The sequence below is a fragment of the Phyllostomus hastatus genome, unplaced genomic scaffold, assembly GCF_019186645.2.
Source record: "Phyllostomus hastatus isolate PE091 unplaced genomic scaffold, TTU_PhHast_1.1 phas_contig_86, whole genome shotgun sequence".
Lineage (NCBI taxonomy): Eukaryota > Metazoa > Chordata > Mammalia > Chiroptera > Phyllostomidae > Phyllostomus > Phyllostomus hastatus.
Genome location: NW_025333977.1, coordinates 89,723,414 through 89,745,797, shown reverse-complemented (window position 1 = coordinate 89,745,797; position 22,384 = coordinate 89,723,414). Strand labels below are relative to the sequence as shown.

Genomic DNA, 22,384 nt, shown 5'->3' with positions numbered 1-22,384 from the left:
TTCTTTTAAGAAAATTTATTTGTACCTCTAGAGCAAAACAGGGAAATGGTATGTTTGTACCAACCATGCTTGTACGAAGTGGATCCTCATACCACATTCTTTTTAATACAGGCTATTGCCGAAACATTATTCCTGGATTTTCAAAATCCAGCCAACATGGATACCTCTGCTACTCTGTTTTGGCCTTCATAGCTGCTTCCTCTCTCAGACGAGCTTTCTTTTCTAAGTTCAGGCTTGTTAAAGATTCATGTCTTTTGGCAGCCTAAAATGAAACAATTTGAACAAGTAATTATTTATGCCCAATTGGGAGTGATGTCATTACCTTGCACTGAAGTCAGCGGGGTACCAAGAGCAGTAGAAGAACGGATGGGCCTGCTGCACGATGGGCCCCACAGTCCCCTCTGGGTGACTTCTGCTTCCTCTGATGCCTCCCAGGACAGTAGTCCATCCATTCAAGCACTGCTCTTCCTTCTGGCCTCATTCATTCAATCTTCTAGCCTCTCTCCCTTTTTCCTGCCTTCAATATTAAATGCCTTCTCATTTCCATTTTTATCCCCTTTTCTTTTGCTTTTCTTTGTTGCTACCATTTTTCCTCCAAATCTTATAAACTTTCACACTCTTCTAGCTTCTTACTCCTTTTTTTACCCAAAACATTCAGCTTTGGGGATCCCAAATTTCACCAACTACTACCATTGATGACTTCCAGCCACATATATCCTACTAGTCCATCCTTTGAGAGCAAACAGCAGTGGGGGAGAGGCACCTGTCCTTTTCCCTTGCTTCCCTCCCTGTGAAGCTTGTATTACTAGACCAGCTTCAAAATTTTTATACCAAACAAGTGACACTATCACCCTATAAGGTAGTATTTTCTTATATCTGTGTAATTTCGTATGTAAAGAAATAGGTATGGGAAGGGGAGGAGACTGCATGGCAAGTAGGGGGTGAGCACAAAACAGAGTGGCTAATTTCTCTCTTGTGATTCACATGAAGTTCAAAAGTTTTCCATTCCAGTGGCATCTGCCAACTTTCTAGAAATAGTTCCATAAAAAGCAAATAATATAGTTTTATGATACAAAACAGGAGAGAAACTCTCTAAAGAACACAGTGTGGCCCTGACTGGTATGGCTCAGTGGGTTGGGTGTGAAAGGTTGTCAGTTTGATTCCTGGTTAGGGCACATGCTCAGTTGAAGGAGTGCAAAAGGCAACCAATTGATGTTTCTCTCCCTCCCTTCCCTTATTTCTTAAGTAAAAATCTTTAAAGAACGCAGTGTATATACCCTTGGATGAGGCTAGAGGAGATCCTAGTATCTTCCATTCCGAGACTAAGGAGAGCTAGAAGTTTGTTTCCTTTTACTCTAGACTGTTGGAATAAGGAGGTCAGTTATCGCTGGGTTGAGAGAAAACCCTTTTAAATGTGATAATAGATACAAGACATCTCTTTCCAAAGGGAAGCTGAGATACATGGTATTAAAATAAAGGTTTGTTTAGTCCTGACCGGTGTGGCTCAATTGGTTGAGCACTGTCCTGCAAAAAAAAAAAAAGTTGCCAGGTCAATTCTGGGTCAGGGCACATGCCTGAGTTTCGGGTTCAGTCCCTGATAAGGATGCATACAAGAAGCAACCTATCGATGCTTCTCTCTTACATCACCGTATCTCTCCATCTCTTTCTCCCTCATTTCCCCTCTCTCTAAAAATAACTAAATCAAATCTTTTACAAAATAGATATCTGACCATTGCTGCTGCATATAAAAGTAACTATTTTAATCACAAGATAGTACAATGTGAAGTTTGATAACTTGCAAATTTGGCTCTCAATTTTTATCTTGATGCTTATTAGCTATGTGAATTTGGGGAAATTATTCAACATCTTTTTTTAATTTTAATTTTTTTAAAGATTTTTACTTATTTTTATAGAGAGGGAAAGGGAGGGAGAAAGAGAGGGAGAGAAACATCAGTGTGTGGTTGCCTCTCATGCACCCCCAACCAGAGACCCGGTCCGCAGCCGAGGCATACACCCTGACAAGGAATCGATCCAGCGACCGACCCCTCGGCTTGCAGGCCCACGCTCAATCCACTGAGCTACGTTAGCCAGGGCTATTTGACATCTTTTTAAAAAAGATTTTATTTATTTACTTTTAGAGAGGGAAGGGAGGGAGAAAGAAAGAGGGTAATAGTAATGTGTGGTTGCCTCTTGTGCACCTCCTACTGGGGACCTGGCCAGCAACCAGGCATGTGCCCTGACTGGGAATTGAACCGGCAGCCCTTTGTTTCATAGGCCAGCACTCAATTCATGGAGCCACACCAGCCAGGGCTATTTAACATCTTTTAAGCTTCACGTTCTTCTTTTATGAAACACTTAATAAGAGAATCTACCTCTTAGGTTCTTAGGGTTATTGTGGTAATTAAATGAGTTTAACTGCCTGCTATATATAAGCACTCAGTAAGTGGGAGCAATTTTACTATCATCTCAGGTTGAGGTTCAAACTGTGGCTCTGCCATTAGGGAGATGCATGACCTTGGGCAAGGTACTAAAGCTTTCTAAGCTATGTTTCCTCAGCTATAAATAAGGTCCTAAAAATAGTACCTACCTTGCAATGTTGTGAGGTTCAAATGAGATAACAGCAAAGTATAATACTTGGCAGACAGGTCATTTAGTGATAGTTATTAATAATATCTACATTAATGCAATGATTTTTGCACTTGAATTCCTATGTACTGCTGAGGAGCTATAGTCTTTAGACATATGGCCCAGCTTGGCTGAGCTCAAAGCAAAGACTGTGGTAAGACTGCTCACTAGGATTAAGGCACTTAGAAGGGGGATAAACAAGCCCATGTACTGACAGTGCTTTACAGACATGCATGGAGCTATCATTAAATTTGTCAGCGTCATATTTCCTTCACATTATTTATGAAATCTGTTTATGAAACTAAATACTTTTTATGAAACTAAATACTTTTTACTTTGCACAAAATTTAGTACTTCTCTTTGCCAAGGTTAGGATTTGCTGTTTATCCCCAGACGTGATATCCTAGGTTTGCTAGGTTTGTCCCTGCTGTATCTTACTTTGTGTCTTGTAATTTCTTGTGTAGGAAGTAGCCTCCACTTCTCAGAGAATACGAGGGTCCATCCCTGATTGCCTCTTGAGGAAAAGAAAGATAGAGAGAAGTCCACTCTTACCTTCTTGCCCTCAATAACCATCAAGATGCATCCTGCCACTGTCAGGGCGATCATTACATAGCTGATCTTCACCCGGACCTTGTTCTTTGCAGCATCGAGCATCTCAAACCTAACAATACAATGAGACCAGGAGAGAGAGTTCACTTTCTGAAGTTGCCAGCAGGATATAAAGCTCTGTACCACAAATCAGAAGTGGAGTGGTACCTATAAATATTAAAAAGGGGGTGGGGCCTGGAGATTTTGTAGGACTTTAGTGTCAATGGGGCATTTTCACAACTCACTTTTTATTTACATATAAAATACAATAAAATAGCACAAATCTGAAGTAGAACAGAAAAGAGAAAGTGTGAAGATAGAAAGTGAAACCAGGAACAAAGTCTCCCCCCTAAAGGCAACACATATTAATTTATGCTTGCTATGGTGGGCCCTGAGTTTGGCTCTCAAGTTTCACATTAGCAGCCAAAGCTAAAAGTGGAACCAATAGCTGTTTCTCCTTGAGGTTCTCAAGAAGATATTCTGTGATATAATGATTCTCTGAATAATACCCTGACAACAGATACTGCAATGAGCCTCATAAGTTTCAACACAAAGCACAATTCAAAAGAAAACAAACACAGGAGAGACTTAAATAATGTGCTCTTTATACCCAACTTTTCTGTTCTCTGCCTTGAAACAGGAGTAGATTTGAAAATATCTGGAATAGTATAAAGACCCTTTACACAATACTCCCTTAATGTTTATCTCTTAACTAATGTTTTGCTAAAACTGAGTGACAGTGAACTTTAGCTCTTTGGCAAGTGCCTCTTTAACCTGTTTACTGAATACAGATCCATGTGCCTTAATGGAAAGTTAAGGGTTAGGGTTAGATTATCAATCTTATGGGAAAGCTGAGAGGCCAAACAAGAGAGTATGAAGAGCCCTGGCTGGTGTGGCTCAATGGATTGAGTGCTGGACTGTGAACCAAAGGGCTGCTGGTTCAATTCCCAGTCAGGGCACATGCCTGGGTTTCAGGGCAGGTCCCCAGTAGGGGGTACAGGAGACACAACCACACATTGATGTTTCCCTCTCTTTCTCCCTCCCTTCCTCTCTCTATAAATAAGTAAATAAAATCTTTTTTAAAAAGTCTGAAGACAAGGCCCTTCCACTTTGGTGATTCTGCAGTGGGTGGAAGCTCTATTACTTGACTGTTTGGTAGAGCTTCAGGGCCGGGCATGTAGAGTCCTAATGGGCACAGGATAGAGAACTGGGCTACTCAGTGTGTTATAATTAAGAAATGATTATCTCTAGATGATAGGATTGGAGTGCTAACTACCCCCCACCCCCATTTTAACACATACTACATTTTAAATCAAAGAACAAAAAGTACTTTAAAAGTGCTTAGAAGGAAGCACAGGATCTGGGACACAGCAGGTAGTAGGAGAAGACCCCAAAAGCATATACATTGTTATGTGAGAGCTGGGACCCACTGAAGCAACAATGTGCATGGAGCGCTTCCGACACTGAGGCTGGCGGGGCCTGCAGGTGGGAGAAACTAGAGACAACTGCTAAGGACAGCGAGTTGCTCTATTAAGAGCATCTAAGATCCCCCCAACCACAAACTAACTACCCATGTTGACAATATTTTATGTGAGCTGGTACTTTTCCAACTGAAGTACTGTGATCCTCATGAAAAGTGATATAGTTTACTTTTGAGGGAACATTTAAAAAGTCCTAACTGGTATGGCTCAGTAGGCTGGGTGTTGCCCCGCAAATGAAATGGTTGCTGGTTTGACTCCCAGTCAGGGAAACATGTCTGGGTTTCAGGTTTGGTCCCCAGTTGGGGGCATGCAAGAGGCAACTGATTGATGATTCTCACACATTGATGTTTCTCTCCTTCCCTTCCCCTTTCTCTAAAAATTAATAAATAATATCTTTTTTTTAAATAGTAAAGTGCACATAAATAAGGCCATGACGCTGCCCTTGATTCTATAGGGAGTAATCACAATGGGCAAGTTAAGCAGCGCCTGTTCAGAACTATGAGCACAAAGAAAAATGGTTGCCCAGGCTCAGAAAAAGGCCTAGGGTAACTCACTAGGTAGTACTTTGGGCTAGAGGGGATCTGGGAACCACCTACAGATCTGGGGCCAACTGAAAAAGGTGTTGCACAGCAAAGTCTACACAGCACCTGTTAGGTCCATGGGTGTATACCAGCTTGTATTCTGCTGGGACTTTCATAAAAAAATTGGGACAGGCACACATTTGATGTCACTTTTGAAATTTCCCACAAGAATATATTGTCACTTGAGCAAAGATGGAGTAGGGCTTTCCTGCTGAAATAATTTTTCCTCTTAAAATAATGTGCTATTTAATTTGACATGCAGAAGCAGAGGGACTCTTTTTTAAAGGTGTTGTACACAGAAGGCAAATACTACTTATCTTTCTGACAAAGATACCCTGAATGAAACCACATCTTTTGAAATCATGACTTGAAACCAGAAACCAGAAGGTGCAGGAATAGTTTTCTTGCAGGAAGGGAATGAATAGGAGATTTGTCTCAAGTCCCCGTCTCTGAGGAGGACGATGCCTCACTGGGAAGATGGCATCTATTTCAACAGAATCTCTGTTGGCCAAGATGCAAACCAATCAGTGAAGCAGTGGTTCTCAACTGGGAGTGATTTTTGTCCCCTCAGGGGACATTCTGGAGACATTTTTGATTGTCATCAATGAGTGTCACTGGCACATACAAGAGTGAAGAGGCCAGGGATGCTACTAAACATCCTATAATGCACAAGACAGCCCCCAACAACAAAAATTATCTGGCTCAAAATGTCAAGAGTGCTGAGGTTGAGAAACCCTGGCTTAGAGAAGCATGTACTCATCATCTACAGACTCTGTAAGAGTCCCAAGACCTCAGCCAAGCTGGGTTTAAGGAAGGTGGTAACAGAAGGTGCTCTTTCCTGCATCCCAGAGATCCAGGAAATACTTTTATGCCAATGTCTGAGCACTTGAGTGAATTGCATAGAACATGGTTTTGGCACTGGTAACTGATACACCCGGATAAAAACAAACCACAAAGAGTGAACATCACTGTTTATTAACATTTCTGTAGCTAGGAGAAGAAATCTAATCAGTAGACTTCAGAGTATCTGCTACTCACTAGGCACTACGTAACATATCAACGATAAGACACCAACTTCCTAGCACTGTTTTTATTCCAGATACTTGATAAAGACGAGACATTTGGAAGACGTGAAAACTTTTAAAATTTGGTTAAAAGTTTTTAAATAGTCAAACTCAGAGAAACTGCTTTTCCTTTAAAACAAATCAGTGAGAAATAAAAGCTGCTTACAACCCTAAGTACAGCACTCACGAGACAGTCTCTGGGATTTCTTCTTGCTTTTTGAAGCGACCCGACCATATCAGGATCTTCTTCTCCCAATCTGTAGGTTTGTGTAACGGCACTCGGTGTCTGTAAGTGTCTATGAGAAAAACAAGACAAGATATCTTACTTATGTGAGATTATGACTCTCAAATTTAACAACAAAAAAAAATGTTATTTGTGTCATTTTAGAACTACTGGGCCTAAATATATGCCATCTGAGTAGGTTTCATTAATGAGCCTGGAATGGAGATAATCATCAGCGAAGGTGAAAAAGAAGGTGAAAAGGGAAGGCAAAGGGCTGAGCCTTGGGCATGACCCACACAGGGTTCCGGAGAAAGAGGCAGCAGAGGAAAAAAGAGTGGCCAAAGAGGCAGATAAATAAGAAATGGACAAAACCACAGACTGTGAGAGAAAGTCTTTTAAAGAAAGGGGAAGTCACTGAAGGCAAGGAGCAGGAAAATTTAGGGAATCAGAATGTCAAGGTCGAAGGGACCTTGGAGGTAATCTCATCCAAATTCTACGTACTGCCTCCATCTCTCTTGCAGACAGACCTCCTTGACCGTTACCTACGTGTCACACTCGGCCCCACCTCCACACCTCTGTTTATGCTGTTCCTTTCACTTAAGCAGAAGTTAATAGCAAAAGAGCAGGAAAATCAACAGGAAAAAAACCAAGAAACCAAAATCAAGAAAAGAGGTTTAGAAGTATAGAAATAGCACTACTGTAGTTTTATCTAAACCTTCTATCATTTGACACAGCTCTCATTATAGTATTTTTCCCTTCTCACTTTAAGTACCACATACCCATGGAAGACAATTCAGAAAGGCTAGATGTGAAAAAAAAAAAAAAAGATAAAGAAAAAAACCATCTCTAATTCCCTTGTCATAGCATAATCCCTATATTTTTATTTTGGTGTGTTTCATAACTCTTATCCCCGTAAGTATGTATGTATGTGTAATTTATACCTGGATCATGCTTGTGCCATATACACAATCTAAAATTTTGTATCCTGCTTTGTTCAGTAACTTTGTCACATTTTCCATGCTAGTACATGGTACGTATAAGCACCATTTCCAACAGCTGCATAATCTCATCAGGTAGATCTGACATATGTAATTAATAATTCCCAGTTAGTTGACATTTAGATTTCTCATTTTTTTATTATGTATAAAAAAAATGGAAACGCCTTTACACTCAAAACTTTTCCTGTATGTAGGGATTATTCCTTAGGACAGATGCCCAGAAGTGCAATACCAGGTCAAAGGCTACAAACATTTTTAAGCTGTTGATAAAAATATTCTTTGAGGATGGTTCCTTTATACTCACCAAGACCTGCTTGGCTCAAGTGTACTTTCATGAAGACACGACAAGCAAATAGTTCTTGGGACCCTACAGTTCATTAATTATGCTCCTTCTTCCCATAGTGGTGGCAATGAAGAGGGTTTGAGTTAGGGATAGGACTAAATGTGGCTGACGTTAATGGCCAACCTAGAGCTTAGCCCAGATTATATTTTACCCAAAACATCATTTCTTGACTTAATTATCTTTGGGGTTCCTTAAAATATTTCTAAACTACTGCTTACTTTGGTGCCTCTATTCTCCTACAAAAAGTGACAGTCCAATCTTTGAGGCAAGAAATAAACATGACAAATGAGAAAAATGAAGAATCACTGCTACCTGGGAGCACAGCCAATGTCAGTACAATTTGGAAGACCTGAACTACATGACAGTATGATGTAGTATCCCTGTCACCACCTGTCCCTTATGTTCTTTTGATGCCAATTGTCCTCTTTGGGAGTTGCCTAGTCCATGATTAGAAAATACAATAAAAACTTACGTGGTGGAGTTTTTGGACTTTCCTGTGGTTTGGTGCAAAATCCATTTATTCTCTTCAAATCAGAGTTTCTGGTAAGCCTTAGAAATGAGAAAGCATCTCTTTCACATAACCTACAATTCCCTAGAAAAGAGAGAAAAATATTTCAGAGGAAGAAAACCTGTTGTCTCAAAATAAGCAAAGAAAATATGTTGTCTGCCTGTAAAGTATATATTTAACAAAATCAACTCATTTAGGAAATGAATATACCCCTGGCTGGTGTGGCTCAGTGGATTGAGTGCTGGCCTGCAAACCAAAAGGTCACAGGTTTGATTCCCAGTCAGGGTACATGCCTGGGTTTCAGCCCAGGTTCCCCAGTTGGGGACATGCAAGAGGCAACCAATGGATGTATCTCTTGCACACTGATGTTTCTCTCCCTCTTTTTCTCCCTCCCTTCTTCTCTCCCTAAAAAGTATGTAAGTAAAATGTTTAAGAAAAAGAAAATGAATATACTACTCTATTTGTAAGATATATGCACTATATTTAGAGGTGCTAAGCTTGGTGTCGTTTTAAAATATACATGTGTTGCTGATTAGAAAGTTAGGAATTTACAACATTTTATCAGCTGTTTTGTCAAAAGTACGTCTCACATGTCTTATCATAACAATAATGGTTCAGGTGGAAATACTATGTATTATGGCACCCAGCTGTGTAGGTAAAGATTAGCAAACTCCCAGACACGATAAACCAAAACATCAAGTTGCGAATACTATTGTTGTCAACTACGAGTAGGAACCTGCAATTGCAACGGGGGTTCTAGAAAATGTGTTCCTTCCAGACCATAATTCTCCAATTAAAAATCAATTTTGGATGTAATCATGAATTATGCATACTTTTAAAACTACACAAACATACATAAATATATAAAATTATTATATATAAATATACAGGTTAATTTTTTTTAATTTACTGATCTTAGAGACAGAAAGGGAAACATCAACTTTTTGTTCCACTTATTTATACATTCATTGGCAGACTCTGTATGTCCCCTGACTGGGGATCAAACCTGCAACCTTGGTGTATCCAGATGATGCTCTAACCAACTGAACTATCAGGCTAGGTTGTTCATTTTTTTCTAAAACATTTTATTTATTTATTTTTAGTGAGAGGAGAAGGGAAGGAGAAAGAGAGGAGGAGAAACAGCAGCGTGTGGTTGCCTCTTGCACACCTGCTACTGGAGACCTGGCCTGCAACCCAGGCATGTACACTGACTGGGACTCAAACATGTGACCCTGTGGTTTGCAAGCCAGCACTCAATCCACTGAGCCAGACCAGCCATGGCTAATTTTTAAAATCTAAATTCTAAGCACCTACAGAGAGTAGTATTACAAACCTCCAAATACTTACCACCCAGTTTCGACTATTATCAATACACGGCCAATAAATAGTTTCATCTGAACCCTACTCCTTATTCCCTACTGGGTTATTTTAAAGCAAATCCCAAACATTGTATTAGCTCTTCTGTACATACTTCAGTATGCATCTCAAAGCAATACCTTTCAAAATTCTATCTAAAATACCATTTGTATTACAAAAAATAATTTATCATCACATTATCATAAAATAATTCAGTTTCCTGAATGGTTGAAAAATTTTTTAGTTGCTTTATTCTAAATAGGTGCATATACTAAATATGGTTGATACTTCCTGTGTAGGTCTCCCTGCTTGCCCTCCTCCTTTTTTGTGTGATTTGCTGAAGAAACTAGGTCATCTGTTCTATAGAATTTCCCTCATTTAAGATTTTGTTGATTGCATCTCCATAGTGTTGCTTAATATATTCTTTTAACTACCCTATATCTTGTAAACAAATGTCTACGGTTTGATCAAATTCAAGATAGATTTTTTTAGCAATATGTCATAGGTGATATTGTGTATTTCTTACTGAGTTGGAGAAGAGGCATATATTGATTTTTTCTTTGCAATGTTAAGATTAGAGTAGATGATATATCAGTCTGACTTACCTCTTATAAAGTTCCTCACCAACCTTTCATCTGATGTTTTTAGCTAGATTCATTAGGAAAATTCTTTTCTGCATTAACTATTTGATTATCCTAAGGTAAAAGTTATACAGGAAATGTGGAGGAAACACTTGATTTTTCCCTTTGGCTAGTTTTCAAATTAAATGAATTGGTTTTCTTGCAGCCTCCATGGGCGACCTTTTGTTTAAACGCATCAAAAGGAACTCTTGTATTTCAACAATGTGATGTGGTCCACTCCATTTCAGTTATTTTTCTTTTTGATGCTCAGATGCTCCTATCATAATTCACTGGGAACTCTTCTAATTGGGCTCCCAAGTCCTTTCAGCATGTACTCAGTGATGACTGATAGTTCTCCTACTTTCTGACAATATGTTCCAGACTCATTGTGATGCTTTCTGCCTACAAGGTGCTCTGGTTCTTTTAAAGAGGAAATGTTTTTAAAGATGCCTTAAGGAGGGATGGTCATTGTTACTGGGTTTGTCCCCAGTTGTTTTCAAGTCTTTCCAGTGAATAAAGCTTGTAAATAGATGTGTCCTTAAAACAAATGTAGGACTTCCGGCCAACATGGAGGTGTAGGTAGACACACTGTGCCTCCTCACACAACCAAAAGGACAACAAATTTAAAAACAAAAAAACAACCAGAACTGACAGAAAATTGAACTGTATGGAAGTATGACAACCAAGGAGTTAAAGAAGAAACATTCATCCAGACCAGCAGGAGGTGCGGAAACGGGCAGCCTGGTGGAGAGGACTTGCATCAAGGCTGGCCTGGAGGACCTGGGCGAGGCAGGGGCTTGCAGATTGGGTGGTCCCATATTCACATGCAGAAACTGGAGGAACAACTAGGGAGCAAGACAGACCTTGAAACCCAGGGCTCCAGAACAGGGAAATAGTCTCCAAGCTTCTGACTGAACACACCTGTGGGGCTTGAGACAGTAGTGGGAAAAACTCCCAGACTCACAGGAGAGTTTGTTGGAGACACCCATAGGGTTCTAGAACGTACACAAACCTACCCACACAGGAATCAGCACCAGAAGGGCCCAATTTGATTGTGGGTAGTGGAGTAAGTGACTGAAAACTGGCAGAAAGCAGAGCAAGTGGCACAGTTCCCCCTTGGACCCCTCCCCCACAACATAGCGAGAAGGGTTGCCCTGCCCTGGTGAACACCTAAGGCTCCACCTCTTATATGTAACAGGCGCACCAAGACAAAAAAAAAAAAAAGGCCCAAATGAAAGAACAGATCAAAGCTTCAGAAAAACATAATTAAGCAACGAAGCGATAGCCAAACTATGAGATGCACAGTTCAAAACACGGGTTATCAGGATGTTCCAGGAACTCACTGGGTAATTAATTGAGAAGCATAAAAAAGACCCAGGCAGCAATGACGGTTGCATTAAATGAAATAAAGAAAAATCTACAGGGAACCAACAGTGAAGAGAAGGAAATCAGGACTCAAATGAACAGTTTGGACCAGAAGGAAGAAAGAAACATTCAATCAGAACAGAATGAAGAAACAAGAATTCAAAAAAATGAGAGGCTTAGGAACCTCCAGGACATCTTTAAATGTTCCAACATCCAAATTACAGGAGTATCAGAAGGACAAGAGGAAGAGCAAGAAACTGAAGACTTATTTGAGCAAACAATGAAGGAGAACATCCCCAATCTGACAAAGGAAATACTTCCAGGAAGTCTAGGAAATTCAGAGAGTCCCAAAGAAGTTGGACACAAAGAAGCATAAGGCACATCATAATTACATACCAAAGATTAAAGATAAGGAGAGAATCTTAAAAGCAGCAAGAGAAAAGGAAACAGTTACCTACAAAGGAGTTCCCATAAAACTGTCAAATGATTTCTCCAAAGAAACCTTACAGGCAAGAAGGGGCTGGAAAGAAGTTTCAAAGTCATGAAAGGCAAGGACCTACATCCAATATTACTCTATCCAGCAAAGCTACCATTTAGAATGGAAGAGCAGTTAAAGTGCTTCCCAGATAAGTTCAAGTTAAAGGAGTTCATCACCACCCACCCCTAATTATACGAAATGTTAAAGGGACTTATCTAAGAAATAGAAGATCAAAAATATGTACAGTAAAATGACAACAAACTCACACCTATTAACAACTGAACCTAAAACAAAAACAAAAACTAAGCAAGCAACTAGAACAGGAACAGAACCACAGAAACAGAGATCATGTGAAGGACTATCAACAGGGGAGTGGGAGAGGGAGGGAGGGGGAAAAGGTACAGAGAATAAGTAGCATAGATGGTAGGTAGAAAATAGACAGGGGGAGCTTAAGAATAGTATGGGAAATGTAGAAGCCAAAGAACTTATATGTATGACCCACAGACATGAACTAAAGGGGGGGGGGGATGCAGGTGGGAGGAGAATAAAGGGGGAAAAAATGGGACAACTGTAATAGCATAATCAATAAAATGTTAAAAACAAAACAAATGTACGTTTAAAAACTTCTTGTTCAAGTACAGTAGTCTCCATTTTCTATCACTCCCCACCTCCCACCCTTGATCCTACCTCACTTTGGTTTTGTCCATGTGTCCTTTATATGTGTTCCTGAAGACCCTTTTCCTTCCATTATCCCCTCTTGCCTCCCCTCTGCTTATTGTCAGTTTGTTCTTAATTTCAATGTCTCTGGTTATATATATATTTTGCTTGCTTGTTTTTGTTGATTAGGTTCCACTTATAGTTGAGATCAGATAGTATTTGTTTTTCACCACCTGGCTTACTTCACTGAGCATAATGCTCTCCAGATGCATCCATGCTGCTGCAAAGGGTAGGTATAGGGGACCGTTCCACATGGCGTGGGAAATGTAGACCAGCCCCCACTTGGAAAGGCCAGGGGGGTGTGAGGTCCTGCACACAGGATCCACGCCCATGAATAGGTTCTCCCGTGGGGAATCAGGCCTGCATTGTACCCAGGCTGCTATGAGGTTTGCTTTTGCTAAAACTCCCTCACCCTGGACTGAAGCAGAAAATGCTTACTTTATCTTTATGTATCTTTATCTTTAAATGTTTATCTTTAAAGTAACTTCCCAAAATCTATGCTAAACTTCTCAAGGATAAGTGTAACCAGTTCAACCACTTTTCCCTTTGTATTTTCAAATACCCTTCTTCTGTGATGTAATTAGCAACATCCTCTCCTTTGTTTTCTGTGAAAGGTAACCACCTACAGCAAACCTGTGCATAGTAAATGAGGACCATCTGCGATGTAATGTGCCCAGAAAAGCACTAAAAGCCTGTCCAGGCAAGGGTTGTGGCCCTCTCTCAAGAGAGTGGCCATGCCATCCCTTTTTCTCCACAGGACTTCTGTAGTCTGTGTGTTTGTTTACTTCCGAGACAACACATGGACTCTGCAGGCCAGGGTCTGAATCAGGTAGGAGAGCTCCTTCTTCCTTCCTGCTGCACAGTATTCCATCATGTAAATGTACCAGTTTTTTGATCCATTCATTTAACTGATGGGCAATTAGGTTGCTTCCAGCACTTGGCTATTGTAAATTGTGTTGCTATGAACATTGGGGTGCACAGGTTTTTTTGAATTGGTATTTCAGGATTCTTAGAGTATGATCCTAGCAGTAGAACTGCCAGGTCAAAAGGCAGTTCCATTTTTAATTTTCCGAGGAAATTCCATACTGTTTTTCAGATTGGCTGCATAAGTCTGCATTCCCAACAATACTGCACTAGGGCTTCCTTTTCTCCACATCCTCTCCAACTTGTGTGGTTTGTTGCTTTATGATGGCCATTCTCATCAGTGTGAAGTGGTATCTCACTGTGGTTTTAATTTGCATCTCTCTGGTGGCTAGTGACACCGGGCATCCTTTCATATGTCTCTGAGCCCTCTGTATGTTCTTGGAGAAGTGTCTGTTCAAGTCCTTTGTCCATTTTTTAACTGGATTTTTGGTCTTCTTGGTGTGGAATCATGTAAGTTCTTGATCTATTTTGCAGATCAAACCCTTGTCTGAGGTATCACTGACAAATACATTTTCCCATACAGTTGGTTCTCTTTTCATTTTAATGCTGTTTTCTTTAGCAGTGCAGAAGCTTCTTATTTTGATGAGATCCCATTTTTCTTTCCTTTATGGCCCTTGCTCTAGGGAACATATCAGTGAAAATATTGCTGTGTGGAACATCTGACATTTTCCTGCCTATGTTCTTCTCTAGGACTTTTATGGTGTTGTGACTAATATTTAAGTTTTTTATCCATCTTATTTTTTGTGTGTATGGTTTAAGTTGTTCCTCGATTTTCATTTTTTTTTTTGCATGTAGCTGTCCAGCTCTCCCGACACCATTTATTGAAGAGGTTATTTTTACTCCATTTTGTGTTTCTGCCCCCCTTTGTTGAATATTAATTGACCATAGAGAATTGGGTTTGTTTCTGGGCTCTCCATTCTGTTCCATTGATCTATGTGTCTGTTCTTATGCAGAAATAGTTTTTTCTGTTTTTCATTTGAGAGGAGAGGGAGAGACAGAAGAGATACCAATGTGTTGTTCCACCCATTTATGCTTTCATTGGTTGATTCTTTATGTGCTCTGACCAGAGATCGAACCTGTAACCTTGGCATATTGTATGCTCCAACCAACTGAGCTACTCAGCCAGGGCCCACCTAGCATGTTATCAAGGTTTACCCATGTTGTAGCATTTTAGCATTACTTAATTTTTTTTATTGATAGACTTTATTCCATTGCAAAGATATCCCAGAATTTCTTTAAATATTAGTCAATGGACATTTTGGTGGTTTCCACTTTTTGGCTACTATGAAGAATGCTGATATGGACATTTGTGTACAAGTGTTGGAGGGGACATTTATTTTCATTACTTTAGGGCACATACCATAAGGGAAAAGTGCTGGGTCATGTGGTAACTCTACAATTGATCATTTGAGGAGATGCAAGACCATTTTCTAAGTGGCTGCAGCATTTTACATTTCCATCAGCAATGTATGTGGGTTACAATTTCTTGCATCCTGGCCCATGGCCCACACTTGCTTTTATTTATTGTTTAAATTAAAACAATTCTAGCAGGTGTGAAGTGGTATCTCTTTGTGGCCTTGATTTGTAGTTCTTTACTGAGTAACGACAATGAGGATCTTTCATTCGCATATTAGCTATTTGTATATCTTCTCTGGAAAATGTTCTTTCAGCTCCTTTGCTAATTTCCTAACTGGTTGTCTTTTTATTACTGAGTTGTATGAGTTCTTCATATATTCTAGATACAAGTTGTTTATCTTATATATAACTGCATATATTTCCTCCCATTTCATGGGTTGTCTTTTCACTATGTTGATGAGGTTCTTTAAATAAGAAATTTTTAATTTTGATGAAGTCCAATTTACCCATTTTATCTTTTGTTGCTTGAGCTTTGTGACAAAGTCACAAAGCTTTACTCCTATGTTATCTGCTAAGAATTTATAATTTAACTTTTAGGACTGTGATTCACTTTCAATTAATATTGGTACATTCTATGTGGAAAGGACCCAACGGCAGTCTTTTGCATGCTGATATCCAGTTCTCCCAGCACCATTTGTTGAAAAGACTATTCTTTCCCCTCTTGGATTTTTTGGGCACAATACAGAAAATCAATTGACCAAATATGTGAGGGTTTATTTTTGACTCCATTCTATTTCACTGATCTATATTCCCTTTATTCCCTTGTGTTGTTGTGTTTTGCCACATAAGTCTATGTTCTATGTTGACTTGGTGGTCAGCCAATAACTGGACAGAGATTTCTTTAATTGCATTCCACCAATAGGTTTGCCAGCCTTTGCTGAAGGACTGTGTTTGTGCTGGGCCATGCTCCAGGGTGGGGTTTCTGGGACAGGGGAACTATTGGCACTGAATTAGCTCTGAGTCAGGTAAAAATAAAAGGAAAGGAAAGAAAAGAGAAGAAAAAAGAAGTGGGGAGGGGAAGGAAGAGGAGGGGAGGAAGAAAAGAAAAGAAGAAAGGCCTGTGAGTATAGAGGTTTCCAGGGAACTGCCAGACAGGTTAAATAGTGACAGTTCTCCGGGGCTGGGGGTTTAGGGCCACTGCAAGTCCATTCTGCCTTCTTCAGTGCCTTTTAGGCTGCTGGTTTCCATGGCTCCTGTGATTGCAGAGCCATTAGTTTTCAAAGCTACTGTGAGGTTGAGAGGGAATAGGAATCAGTTAAAACTACACAAGGCTTGCTGTTCTTACCATAATTAAGTGCTTTTTTCTTGGAAAAATGCTAGTCAGATTGTCACAAGCCTCTGGTTATTTTCTAGAGGTCTGCAAAAATTGATTTTAAGTATTTTTGGCAGTATTCTCACTACTCTTATATTAGAGTGGAGTTTCAGAAGTCCTCATTCTAACATAGCACAAGTCAGAACCTCTATTTGTGTAAAGCTTTGTGGTTACCTGCAGTCTGATTTCTTTCTTTTTTTTATTTTTACTTCTTTCTTTAGAGGCCTCATTTATTCCAGTTTTCTAGGTTTATAATCCCAGAAACCTCTGCCTGGGTTTCAGTAACCACACCATCAGTGCCACTTAGTGGAAGCAACTAAAAACTACAGTTGAACTGGGTTTGTTTCCTCATTTCAAATGTGGTTCATGTAGCATTTACTTCACCAGGACTGATGTGAAGATTAAATGGAAAAACAAACGTCACAGCACTTGGCAAGATGCTTGAAACACAGCAGGCACTCTAAACATTGTTGGGTTTTTTTTTTTGAAACGCTACTTAAAACATTAATCTTCAAAACATTTCCAGAACACTTTTTCTGACCAAGATAATTATGCAGTTACCAGGGCATGAGAAAATTCTATGAAGCTTTTCAAAAGTTTTTTTATGGCTCTCAGGATTAAAACAAAATTATTTAGTTGTGTGGTCTCAAACTTCGGTGTGCATGGGAACCACCTGAATGGCTTGTTAAAACACTGGACATACTACCTCCAGTTTCAGAATCAATAGTTCTGAGGTAGAGGTTGGGAATTTGCATTTCCAATAAGTTTCTAGGTGAAACTACTACTTCTGGTTTGAAACTACACTTTGAGAACCACTGTGTTTTTAAAACAAACTATGGTAAAATATACATAACACAAAATTTACCATTTCAACCATTTAAAAAAAAAGATTTAATTTATTTTAGAGAGGGGAAGGGAGGGAGAAAGAAAGGGAGAGAAACATTAGCGTGTGAGAGTCACATTGCTAGACTGACTGCCTTTCACACACCCCAACTGGGGACCTGGCCTGCAACCCAGGCATGTGCCCTGACTAGGAATCAAACCAGCAACCTTTTGATTCTCAGGCCAGCACTCAATCCACTAAGCCCCACCAGCCAGGGCCCATTTTAACCATTTTTAAATGTACAGTTCTGTGATATTAAGCACATTCACACTGCACCACCATCAGCAAAACTCACTGTCATCACTATCCACCTCCAGGACTTTTTCATCTTCCCCAGAGAAGCAATGGTTTCATGAGACCAGGAGGCCCCATCTCACACCATCCTGTCCCATTCCCTTCTGGCAGGCAGTGAGACAGAAAGGAACGAGGCAACTGGCAGTGAGCTAGAAGGACTCTGCTCTCTAAATAGGAAACAGAAACAGAATCAACAATTATTTCCTTTGGTGGCTGCCCTTCCCCATCCCTCTTAATTAGAGCAGAGGCAATTTAGGAGAATGGAACAGAACGGACAGTGAAGGATAGAAATTTAGGTAATAATAAAGCAAAAATGCTAACATGTATACCTACTTACTATATCAGTCACACAAATAAAATGCATGTTTGTAGATTCTTAACAAATGATAATTGAGTACATATCATGTATCAGGCATTGTTCCAGACAATATACAAAAACAGATAAAAATCTATGCCAGCAGAACTTACATTCTACTGAGAAAAAAATATATAGTTAGATAGTATGTGCTCCAGAGAAAATATATAGTTAGGTAGTCCAAACAGAAACAATAATAAGTGCAAGGGCCCCAGACAGGTTCTGAGACACAGTGAATAATGTGAAAAAAGTAGGATTTGAGATTATAGAGGTACCTGAGGTGGAGGTGGGGGTAAGGACTTGAAGGTATGAGGAGGGGTTTATGTAGATCAGAAAATATCTCCCAACTTTTTCTTACTGCAACTTCATACTGGATGCCAATAATTTTTAACTCCTTAAAGTATAAACACTGATTAAAACATAAATATGATCTCATTATACATATTAGAAATAACAGACTAATGTAAAAAATTTTAAAGAACTGACATAACTGAAAAAATGAAGTACTTGATGTGGGCTCAGTTTTTATTTTGCTATTACAAAAAGAGCATAAAAGTTTTAGTACATTTTGCCCCAGACATCCAAGCCAAAAATGTTCCATTTTCTAGTGGACCACAATGGAAAACAAACATACAAATGAAAAGGGAAACAGCTCTTTAGCCCTCTAAACCTGCAGGCTGTCCCTGGTTGACAGCTCTGCATCCCTAGGGCCCCAGCAGGAAGTCAAGATGAAGCCTCAGCTATAGCTAGGTCAGCTGGGATGAGGCTGGTGCGAGTACTGGCTTCCACCTTTTTGTCCCTTCCCTTCCCTAAAAAGCACTTCCAAATTCATGATAGACAGTGCAGAGAGGTGGGGATGCCTTTTTTCTCAGAATCTTTCAAGACCTTCCTGGAGATAAGCATCAGTGATGTGATTTGGGACATGATCAATCTCTGGGAATTAGTGATGATAAATGAAGGTTCAACAAATGCTAGACAACAAAGAGGTTTTTAAAAAATTATCTAAGTGTTTCCTAATCTTTGTCAAGATCAGTTGTCAGGTGTGTTTCAAGTAGGTTGCTAGCTATGAAGTTTGCCAATGATTTGCTTAGAAAAATGACATTTGTCAAAGCTCATAAAACTGTATATCACAAAGAGTTTTAATATATGCAAATTTAAACATATCAACCACAGCCCTGGCTGGTGCAGCTGAATGGATTGAGTGCCAGCCTGCAAACCAAAGGGTCACCAGGTTTGATTCCGAGTCAGGGCACATGCCTGGCTTGCAGGCCAGATCCCCAGTAGGGGGCATGTGAGAGGCAACCACACACTGATGTTTCTCTCTCTCACTTCCTTTCTCTCTCTAAAAAAAAAAAAAAAAAAAACAAATAAATAAAAATATCAACCAGGATGTTGGAGAAATCCCAGGATAGAATGAAGAATGTGACAAATGTATCTAACTGTATTAGAAATGTATGACACAATCTAACCTCATAACCTTCAAGGTGGGGGAAAAAAGAAGCTGACCTAAGTAACTCTGGAAAACATTGTTTTGACTAGAAACTGTAAGACTAAAAACAAAAAGAACCATACATAAATACTGTAATTGACAAATTTGGTTTTTTTTTAACATGAGCATGGGTTAACAATTCTAAAACTCCTTTACAAGTATAATAGGGCTGACCAAGTAAGTAAACAAATGGTTGCCCCAGCTGGAGAGGCTTGGTTGGGTGCATCGTCCTGCAAACCAAAAGGCAGTGAATTTGGTTTCCAGCCAGGGCACATACTGGGTTGTGGGTTTGGTTACCAGTTGAGACATGTTCAAGAGGCAACTGATCAATGTTTCTCTCCCTCTCTCTAAAATCAATAAGCATGTCTTTGAGTGATGATAAACAAAAACAAAACCACATGGTAGATAATGAGATCCAGTTTTCTCACAGTCAGAGAAAGGAGTTCCAAAAGCAGGGGTGGAAAACTAGAATAAACTCTGTGGTGCTAGATCAGAGTTAGAACACCGTATCAACTATTTTAGTTTTACATACTTATATGTTATTTATATATTTGTAAACATACAAAGATATGATGGACACATATAGACATAATTATTTGTATATACATGGCTTAGTATACATATACATATTTCCCAGTTCTACCCACTGGGTGGGCCTGGAATCAGTGACACATCAGTAGCAATACACACACCCAATGCCCAGATCTTTGTTTCTAAATACCATTATCCAAAAAAAGGAAGTGGAACTCCTTGGAGAAAAATAGCTGATTTTGAGATGCAGCAGAGAAAATATAAGATGAATATGGAACATCCTGTAGCACCAGAAAGAACAAAAGTGTCAAAAAAAACAAAAGGATGGGGTGTGTAAAGGGACAAAGGAGCTGATCTGATAGAGCCTATAATGAAATAATTTGAGGAACATAATAAATAATGCAGTAATAGATTATATAACTGAAGGCATAATATACATGAGCCCATACTGATATAAATAATAACTAGATGACTGAATAAATGAAGGAGAAGGGAGAAATCTTCCTTAAAGAGAAATCACTAATATATGTAGATAATCTTTCCTCCTGGATCCTTCCCCCTTGAGTATGGATCAGACTTAGTGATTTACTTCCCAAGAACAGAATATAAAAAGGAAAAAAATAGTGACTTCACAGGAAAGAAACAAAGTGGACAAAGTCACCAGTCATAAAACATGTTCCCCAAACCCATAATACTAGTCTCATCATGAGAAAGCATCAAACAAACCCAAATTGAGAGACATTCTACCAAATATTTGACCAGTATTCTTCAAAACTATCAAGATAATAAAAATCAAAGCATGTCAAACTGTCACAGACCAGAAGAGACTAAGGAGACATGACAACTAAGTGCAATGTGGTGCCCTGGATCGAACCCTGGAAAAGAAAATGGACAACAGAGTAACTGGTGAGAACGAAATAGTCTGTCCTTCAGCTAACAGTAATGTGCTAATGTTAATTTCTTGGTCTGACAAATGTGCTGTGGTTATGTAAGATCTTAACATCAGGGGAAACTGGGTGAGGGCTGCACAGAACTCGGCGCTATTTTTGCAACTTTTCTGTAAATTAAAATATTCCAAAATAAAAATATTTGAAAAACATGGGTACTTGGGTATTATTAATTATCCTTTTGTTTTTACTTTATACATATTTTATAAATATTTTATATTTACTTTATAGTTACTATTAAAGATTAGAAAGATTTGATGTTATTGCTATAAAAATGTCGCTCACTTACACTCCAGTATGCTTTTGGAATGGGAAAGAAAAAGGAGTGGGGTAGAGTAGCAGAATTGCCCAATCCAGGGTAGACCAAAGGTGTGCACGTGAAGATCACCTGACAAGTGTACCCTCATAGAAATGAGATAATTATACATAATAGTTTATACTTCGTCACACCTTACTATTCTCCAGCATGGTTGATATTATCTGGGAGCTTTTTAGAAATGCAAACTTTCAGCTCCCACTCCAGACCTACAAAATTTTTAATGAGATATCCAAATGAACATTAAATTTTGAGAATCCAAAAGTCACCCATATTTATTCAACAGTTGCTGAGTACTTACTGTGTGCCAGACACATGGAAACCAATACCATATTCTCTAAAGTCTAGGACAGTGCTAGTTAGCCTCAGCTGGGAGCGTCATAGAAATACAAATTCTCAGACCCCCACACCAAACCTTCAGAACCTTCTGAGGTGGGGTCTAGAAAAATATTCTTACAAGCCCTCCAAGTGATGCTTATACAGACTAACATTTGAGAAACACTGCTCTAGAAAACTGGATTTCAAACTCTGCCAATGGGAATCACCAGAACACCTTAACCAAAGGAAAAAAAAGAAAGAAATGCACAGGGCCATGCCAGACCAATAAAATCCTAATTTCTGGGACTAGGACCCAGACCTTAATATTCTTTGAAGGATTCTCTAAGTGATTCTAAGGTGTGGCTATGTTTGAGGATCACTGCTCTTCAACACAACCAGCTAGAGTTCCCGTCAAACATAAGCTTCATGAATGCCCAGAGTACAGCTGAAGAGCTTAATACAACATCTCCAATTAGGCCCAAAATAAATTCCTCTTCAACAGTTAATTTACTGACAAGAAGCTCAGCTTTACTTCTAACTTCTGTGTATCAGTTATTTTTAATTCATTGCACTGAAAGTTTGGAATCCCTGTGGAGTATGCCCAGCTTTCAGTCTCGATCGAATACACCAGTCAGTCCTTGACGACACAGTG

The 22,384-nt window shown here is 39.3% G+C and overlaps 1 protein-coding gene across 1 annotated transcript in view; it reads right to left on the bottom strand.

The window, feature by feature from the left end:
* Positions 1-22,384, bottom strand: part of FAM162A (family with sequence similarity 162 member A) — a 32,887-nt gene continuing 10,503 nt past the window's right edge. The window contains exons 2-5 of the mRNA XM_045851513.1: positions 8,376-8,495; positions 6,527-6,635; positions 3,178-3,286; positions 1-262 (exon numbers count right to left, since the gene is read on the bottom strand). Of these exons, the coding sequence (XP_045707469.1) occupies positions 170-262; positions 3,178-3,286; positions 6,527-6,635; positions 8,376-8,495 (431 nt within the window). The 3' untranslated portion in view covers positions 1-169. The remainder of the gene's footprint in view (positions 263-3,177; positions 3,287-6,526; positions 6,636-8,375; positions 8,496-22,384) is intronic.